The sequence below is a fragment of the Helianthus annuus genome, chromosome 1, assembly GCF_002127325.2.
Source record: "Helianthus annuus cultivar XRQ/B chromosome 1, HanXRQr2.0-SUNRISE, whole genome shotgun sequence".
NCBI lineage: Eukaryota > Viridiplantae > Streptophyta > Magnoliopsida > Asterales > Asteraceae > Helianthus > Helianthus annuus.
The window spans coordinates 127,055,081-127,063,710 of record NC_035433.2 but is presented as its reverse complement, the minus strand read 5'-3'; the positions used below and the strand labels follow the sequence as shown (position 1 = coordinate 127,063,710).

The 8,630-nt window shown below is 36.7% G+C and overlaps 1 protein-coding gene across 1 annotated transcript; it reads left to right on the top strand.

Annotated features, from left to right (window-relative positions):
• The first annotated feature begins 5,431 nt into the window (after window positions 1-5,431).
• On the top strand, window positions 5,432-5,761 carry LOC110931028. The gene has a single exon (XM_022174428.1). It carries the CDS (start codon window positions 5,432-5,434, stop codon window positions 5,759-5,761), a length of 330 nt encoding a protein of 109 aa, XP_022030120.1.
• The last annotated feature ends 2,869 nt before the right edge of the window (window positions 5,762-8,630 follow it).

Here is an 8,630-nt window from a genome sequence, read left to right as displayed (position 1 = left end):
GGCTGTAACACCCCGTGTTTCGAAAGTCAAAGTCAAAGCCAAGATTTAAGTCAAAGGAAGACAAGATTGCTAATTGCGATCTGTCACTCCTTGCTCTAACCCTGTTTTGACTTCTTTGACTTATAGTTAGTCTAATTTATCGTTTACGTCAGTTGTATTATGTGGAGTATCTATTAATAATCGTAGTTTATTCGCTATTTATCGCATGTTTAATCGATTTATCGCTATCGCAATCGCGCTCGCAACTCAAATTACGCATTTTGGTTACTGTTATATACGTGTGTGTGTGTGTGTGCCTTATGTGTTACTTGTGCATGTTTATTTACGTTATGTGTGGTAATCAATCGAAACGCAATCGAACTCAATCGCAATCGAATCGCAAACGCTAAACGAATACGAAATAAGGATGCTTGTATGTAGATATAGTACGAAAATTAGTGGAGAAGAGATAGCGCGAGATATGAATAGTTGGGATTAAAAGTAATTTGAATAGGAAACTCTATCGCATTCGCATCGCTCGCAATCGCAATCGAAATATCAAAACTCGTCGCACCGAACACTCGAACCAAGTGCCAGCCGGCCGGATTGCCATCCGACCGGGCTGCTATCCGGTCTAGGTGTCGTCCGACCGGGCTGCCACCCGGGCGACGTGCCATCCGACCGACCAGCCTCTTTCCACTTTGGGAACCCTATAAATACCCCATGTCACTTTCATTCATTCCAGTTTTGGCAAGTGACGTCCGAACCGGTGCTCCTCCTCACTTTTCCTCAGATTCTCTCAATTCCGGTAAGATCTCGTCCTAAATCTTGTACTTCCTTAATCTACACGCACTCCTACACCTTTCTATCTTTTGAATCTTAACTTTTAACCGTGAAATCATGAAGATTCAAGGTGTTCTAGGATGACGTCGTCATGTGTTCTTGAAGAACTTCATCTTTTGGCCTCAATCCACCAAGAACAACTTAGATCTAACCGATTTCCACACAAATAAACAAAGATCTTGCATAGATCTAAACACATTCATGGTGAAAAAGGATTGAAAGATGGTTTCTAACTTTCTTTCAACTCTTTTACACTTAATGCACTCAAAACCGATAGAATCGGACCTTGTTCTAGCCTTCTACTCATTCTTAGTGTTGTGCTAGTTCAAGATCTGGATTCTACTCACGAGACCACCGATTTCGAGTTAACCAAGAACAACCGTCTTGAACCGGTTAACTGGTCGAACTAGGGTGATCCCTGTTTGATCGGATAACTTGGGTCAAGATGGGGTTCTGTTGACTAACACGTTGTCACACCATCTCGATAAAACTATAAACCATCAAAACAACCAAGGAAGAAGACGATCAGGCTGACCAGGACGGAGTGTCGACCGACCGAACAGCTGTCCGATTGGATTGTCACCCGATCGGGTTGCCACCCGATCGGCTTACACCTTGGGTCCCACACTTCACTTTCATTTCCAACATTTAAGGCTTAAACGTTGAACGAAATGTTGTCTGACCGGATTGTCACCCGATCGGATTGCCACTCGGCTATGTGACGTTTAAACCTCAACACTTAAACGATTTACAAACCAATAATAAACCCAGTTGGTGATGATGATACAAACCCAAATAACTAAATAATAGCACATTAGATTAGCCCAAATAACCAAATAATAGCCCAAATAACTAAATTTTTTTCGAAATTGAAGCTTGTCAAGACGGATTTACGCAATCGAATCGGCCCGAAATTTTTGAACAGTGCTAGGGTTTGTGCGGTCAAAAAGAATTTTTTTCTTTATTTATTTATTGTTGTTTTTTTTTTTTAATATTGTATGATTGCACGGTAAAAAAAATTGGGATACCCCTGAGTTAGGGTTATAGTTCCGCCACTGTATTAATTTAATTTAATTTAAATTTAATTTAAACAACTATAAAAGACTATAACAATTGAACAGTCAGTATTTCATAATTTATCCTCAAATTATAAAAATATTATATATGAAGGGTGGAGATATAATAGGAAGTTTATTTGGCTAAGAAGGCTAAGAAGTGATCTTGACCATCCATTTAGTTAATCAAGGGCTAAAATTAAATTAGGGAAATTAAAGGGAATAAAAGAGGCGCGTGAGTTTGTTTAAGGGTATTCTAGTCAATGCAAGGCAATAGTTTCTCTCTCCTCCAATTCTCCCCATTTTTTAAACGTTAATAACTTTTTCATACGACATTATTTTTTTTTATAAAAATTGCACCAAAAAACGAGCGTTTTTTTATCTTTAAAACGGGTATACTATTGCTATATTTTCGAAAAAAAAATTTAAAAACTCAGTTGCGTAAAACGCAATAGAAAAACCCCCCGTTACGTAAAACGCAATGAAAAAAACCTAAAAATGGCATTTTTCCAAAATGCAATGCACAAAAAACACAAAGAAATGTCTTATTTGTAAAACGCAATTGCCAGAAAACACAAAGAAATGTCTTATTTCTAAAACGCAATAGCCTAAAAACTCAAAAGAAAATATACTTTCTAAAACGCAATGGACTAAAAACACATAAAAATGGGTTTTACCTAAAACGCAATGCACCAAAAACACAAACAAATGTCTTATTTCTAAAACGCAATGGCCAGAAAACACTTAAAATGTCTGTTTTCTAAAACGCAATAGACTGAAAACACATAAAAAAGTGTTTTACCTAAAACGCAATGCACCAAAAACACAAATAAATGTCTTATTTGTAAAACGCAATGGCCAGAAAACACTTAAAAATGACTCATTCTAAAACGCAATGGACTGAAAACACCTAAAAAGGTGTTTTACCTAAAACGCAATGCACCAAAAACACTTCAAGAATGTGTTTTTCTAAAACGCAATGGCCAGAAAACACAAAAAATGTTTTAGTTCTAAAATGCAATTGCCTAAAAACACCAAAGAAAGTGTTCTCTCTAAAACGCATTGAACCATGACAGTAGTTTTGTCTGTGCTGTGAATTGTCAATACTGTGAACTGTCTGAACCAATGCAGTTTACGAATGCAGTTTCCAGAGGCAATTTACAGAAAATTAATTTTTCTGATGCATTTTTATTACAACAATTTAACCCCAGCCAGGGGCTCTGTCCCTTGGACCCCGCCAGGGGCTGCCGCCCCTCGGACCCCGCTACCAGGGGCGCTGACCCCGGACCCCGCCAAGATTGTAAAACGCAATGACTAAATCAAAAACCCAGATCGTAAAAATGAAATTAAAGAATTTCTTACATGGATCGAAGTGATTTCTTCAACAATTGACGAATTTTGAATGATTGAAACACTTATCAGCGCTCGAATCGAACGAATCGACTGATTATCTTCAAAATCACCGGAAAAAACGAGATTTTGTATGAAATTAAACTGGGTTTTCTTCAAAAAAAAAAGCTGAAAAACACGTTGATCGGGTGTTTGAATCATTGATTGGTGACGAAAATCGCACTATAATGTAGTGATTATTGAGATAGAAAGTGAAGAAATGGTTGAAGATGGTGGGTTTTGAAAATGGTGGGTTTTGAAGTTACTGAGTTTTGAAAAGAAAGAAGAAAGGATAAGATTGACTAAAATATCCTTCCTCTTTATTTTAAATTTTGTCACATGTCATAATCCTATTGCTTTCTATCATTTCTAACCAAAATAAACTTTCTATTTGATCATTTACTTATATATGAAAGTTGAGTGTTAAAATTAATAAACAAATCATGTTGACATACGGTCGACATAAATTATAATAGGTTTATTTTTATAATATGGTTTTTGCTTCGAGATGTAGTGTACGTAAAATAAAATATTCGAAAAAACACCGACTTTTTTCCGAGTAGTGTGGCGGTTGTCTCTTTGGGATTTAAAAGAGGTATAACGTATTAAGTGATTAATTTAGTTATTTAAAATGTATTTTCTAAAGAAAAAGAATATTCTAACTATATTCTATACCGGCCGCTACATAGGATTTTTTTTGTTTGAAGAGTAGTAAGCCATCAAAACGCAATACATGTGGATGAGAGAAAAATATTCATATATTATTATTGCATTCACATCTATGATATCAAATTTTATGTGTGATGTTTTTAAAATATAAGAGCATTCACATCCAAATAACCAAATTATGTGTGTGGTGTTTTTAAAATATAAAGAGTATAAAAAGTGGTTGTGAGTGGAGGAGAGAGAAAATGTTACTGTTCATCTGTATATTTGGGGGGACACTGTTCACCCCCTATAATTTTTTAATATATTTTGAAAGTGGTTGTGAGTGGAGAAGAGAGAAAAGATAATGATAAAGGTATAAAAAATATTATTTAATTGAAAAGGAGAGAGAAAATGTAGTGTTTTTTAGTGTAATTTAGTGTGAGAATATGGTGGATTGAATGTGAATGCTCTAAAGAGTATAAAAAGTGATTATAAGTGGATGAGAGAGAAAATATTACTGTTCATCTGTATATTTGGGGGGACACTGTTCACTCTCTATAATTTTTTAATATATTTTGAAAGTGGTTGTGAGTGGAGGAGAGAGAAATGCAATGATAAAAGTATAAAAAATATTATTTAATTGGAAAAGAGAGAGAAATGTAGCGTTTTTAGTGTAATTTAGGGTGAAAATATGGTGAGATAGATGTGAATGCTCTTACGTATCAGGGTACGAAAATCGACTAGGAGAAAAACCAAGGTCCAAAACCAAGTATTAAAAAATTCGTGTATGGCGTACCCAAATTTTATATTTGTCCCACCGTACTTGCCGGTTAAATATCAATTCTATACTCTATGAATATCAAATATACACATAAGAGGGTAAGAAGACAAAAGACGTGAGCTCCGCAAATCGATCAACTTACGGCTGTAAACAAACTGAAAATTCAACGAACAGTTCATGAACCGTTCGGCAGGAAGCTCGTTTATGTTTGTTCATTTAATAAATGAACAAACACGAACAAAAAAATCAGTTCGATAAGTGAAACAAACGAATATAAACATAGGTTGCGTTCATTCGTTTATGTTCGTGAACGTTTGGTAATGCGTTCATTTATGTTCATTTGTACTAGTTTATTAAAAAATATATTATATTTTATTTTGAGTAAACTGCCATTTTGGTCCCTGTGGTTTGGCCAGTTTTGCCATTTTAGTCCAAATCTCAAACTTATTACATCTGGGTCCCTGTGGTTTGCATTTTGTTGCCATTTTAGTCCAAAACTCAAAATCCCTTATTTTTGACTGATTCACTGACCCTTTTTTGTCCTGTTGTGGAGGGGTAGTTTGGGCATTAAATTTTCATTAAATGAATTTATCTATTAAAAAAACACACAATATAAAAACCCCTTTATTATCTCAAACAATCAATTCATCATCTTCATCGTTCCTATCAAAACCCTAACCTAACCAGAGATCAAACCCCAGAAAAACCCTAATCCATAAGAGATCGAAGAACGACAATGGTGGTTTGCACTTGTGGAGCCTCAACGTCACTGAGAACCTCATGGACAACACAAAACCCAGGTCGTCGTTTTCACCGGTGCAACAAACAATCAAGCTGTGGATTCGTTGCTTGGGCTGAGCCACCGAAGATTGAGAATCCGGCTGTGATGATTCCTGCATTGTTGGACACCATCAAACGGCATGAAGAGAATGCAAGACAGATGTTTGCTCAGAACATGAAGCTTGAAGAAGAAGCTAAAAAATTGGCACAGGAGAAGAAGATGCTTAAAGTTATCTTAGGTTTCAGTTTTTTGTTGTTCTTGTTTTACTATCTTAAGTCTGGTTAGGGTTTGAGCTGTGTTTGGATTTTGTAACTTTGGTCTGTAGTATCGACCTGCTAATATGGTTGGGGCTTTTTGTATGATGTATTTTGTAATGCCAATCTTAGGGCTTTTTGTAATGAACTCTGAATTATATTATCTAAAGTGCAGTTTTGTGCATCTAATATGTTATGATGGATTTTGTAATGCCAATGTTGGGGCTTTTTGTAATGAATTACCAAACGTGCAGTTTTCCAAATGTGCCGAAATGTGCCGACATGTGCGTCTAATTTCTTTTGACACTATGTGCAGTTTACCAAATATCCAATTTACCAAATGTGCACCAAACGAACAGTTTTACAAATGTGCAGTTACCAAAATGTGTGCAGTCTACCAAATATCCAATTTACCAAATGTGCCGAAATGTGCCGACATGTGCGTCTAATTTCTTATGACACTATGTGCAGTTTACCAAGTATCCAATTTACCAAATGTGCACCAAACGAGCAGTTTTACAAATGTGCAGTTACCAAAATGTGTGCAGCAAATCTGCACCATACTTGCAGCCAATCTGCAACAAATGTGCAGCAAATCTGCACCATATTTGCAGCCAATCTGCAACAAATGTGCAGCAAATCTGCACCATATTTGCAGCCAATCTGCAACAAATTTGCAGCAAATGTGCACCATATTTGCAGCCAATCTGCAACAAATTTGCAGCAAATGTGCATGCAATTTGCACCAAATGTGCAGCCAAATAGATCTGCAAATATGCAACATTTAACCTAAGAATTGTGCACCAAAATACCAAATATGCATCATTTAGTTTACCAAAATAGATCTGCAAAGTGCAGTCTTTAACATTACATAAACAGTTTCATGAACATAATGTACCAAAACATAAGCACCATACAACCATTAAAACTAAAAGTTAAGCAGTTTGACATGATCTAATGTACTAAAACAGTTTGTTGCAAACTGTAAACATCACAGTTTGAAACAAACTGCAAAAATGTCAACTGTAGTCAACTGTAGTCCATCTAAGCTTGTGCCCCTTCCTGACCTTGTCCCCCTGGCTGTGCTTGTGCCCCTTTCCCTTTACAAGTTCTTTTGTTATGCCCAACACCCTTGCAGATTTTACATGTCACTGAGCCTCCCTTCCTTGGCAACTTACCAGTTGCAGGGATGATGTTGCTGACATTGACCACAGATTCTGCAACTTTAGCCTTCTTTTTTTCCTTTGAAGCTGCAACTTTAGCCCTGCCTGTAATATTTTCAATTCAATTCAATTAATTAACATTATTCAGCAAAACAAGTCAACTGAAAACAATTCAAGTGGTAAATTACATACCTGTGAAGTAGGCTCTGACCCAATGTTTGGTTGGAATTTCTTTTAGCCAATCATGTAGGCCTTTGTCCTTATCAAGAACAGCCTTCATAGCCTTTTCAAACTCAGGAACTGTTGATGCAGATGCACAGCTCCACAACAGGTTTTTGTATTCATCACCACCCCATTTTGATTTCATATTTTCATGTATATGTCTCAGGCAATATCTGTGCTCTGAGCTTGGAAACACTTTCAGTATAGCAGGTATCAATCCCTAGCATCATAGTTACAAAATGGGTTAGTATTGTAATAAGAAACTGCAAAACTAACAAGTATATCATTGAACAATAGTTACAAAATGGGTTACCTTTTGCCTGTCAGTTATGAAGGTGAAATTACTGTTATGTTCCAGTTCAAGATCATCACCTAAACACTCAAGAAACCATGACCAACTTGCAGTTGTTTCAGCCTCCACCACTGCATAGGCAACAGGATAAATCCCATTGTTGCCATCCACTCCTACTGCTGTGAGAATCTGGCCAGGGAATGGCCCTTTCAAAAAACAGCCATCAAGCCCTAGTATAGGTCTCCCTATCAATTTAAATCCAGCCTTTAATGCACCTAAGCAAACATATATCCTCCTGAATTGCCTTGTTGGACTGCTAGGATTTCCACAAGGTTCAACATCTATCTTAACTGTGCTTCCAGGATTAGATCTGAGAAGCTCCTCACAATAGTTCCTAAGATTCTCATACTGAGCCCTATAGTGACCCTGCACTTTCTCTGTTGCCTTCATCTTAGCCCTAAAGACTTGGTGCAAAGTCACTTCAACTTGATATTTCCTTTGAAGATCTTCCTGTAGAGCTTTAAGTGGTATCCCAGGATTGTTTTTCACAGTGTGTTGAATTTTTTTAGATAACCAGCCAACTGTGCACAGTCTAACATCTCTGGTGTTCAGACATACATGTTCTTTGTTTAGGGTTTTCACAACCCAGGAGCCTGCCTTTTTAACTTTAGAGACATAAAGCATCCAAGGGCAAGTGGGTGGTGTATTCTTTTTAGGGTTAGGCCCATCTTGTGAGGGCCCAGATGCATTTTGGGTATTTCCAGATTTGCCCTTAAATGCAGCATTTATTTCACAACTACTTAGTTTTGGAATCCCACCCATACATATCACACGGAATCTGGTGTTGTCATTCCTTGTAATATGGAGTTGTCTCCGAGTTTCAATTGCATGATTCTTGACCAACATCTTAATACTACCCTTGTCAGGAAATGACTGACCAATATAAAAGGGACATTCAACAGATGTTTTAGACTTTCTTTTGTCTTTCCTAACACTCCTACAAGCTCTTTCAAGAGCTGTGTCACCCTCTGAATCAGTTAAACTTTCAAAGCCATCTAAATCCACCTGATCATCATCCTCATCTACATCAACTTGTTGTTCATTTTGTTCACTAATTTCAGCATCTACTTCAGCATAATACTCTTTCATATCAACACTATAATCTTCCACAATATTATCTTTATCAATGATGTAATCTGGATCTTCATCATCCTCATCCTGAC

What these genes read in the sequence shown, in the direction of transcription:
- LOC110931028 (XM_022174428.1), top strand. Translation starts at nt 5,432, where the DNA reads ATGGTGGTTTGCACTTGTGGAGCCTCAACGTCACTGAGAACCTCATGG.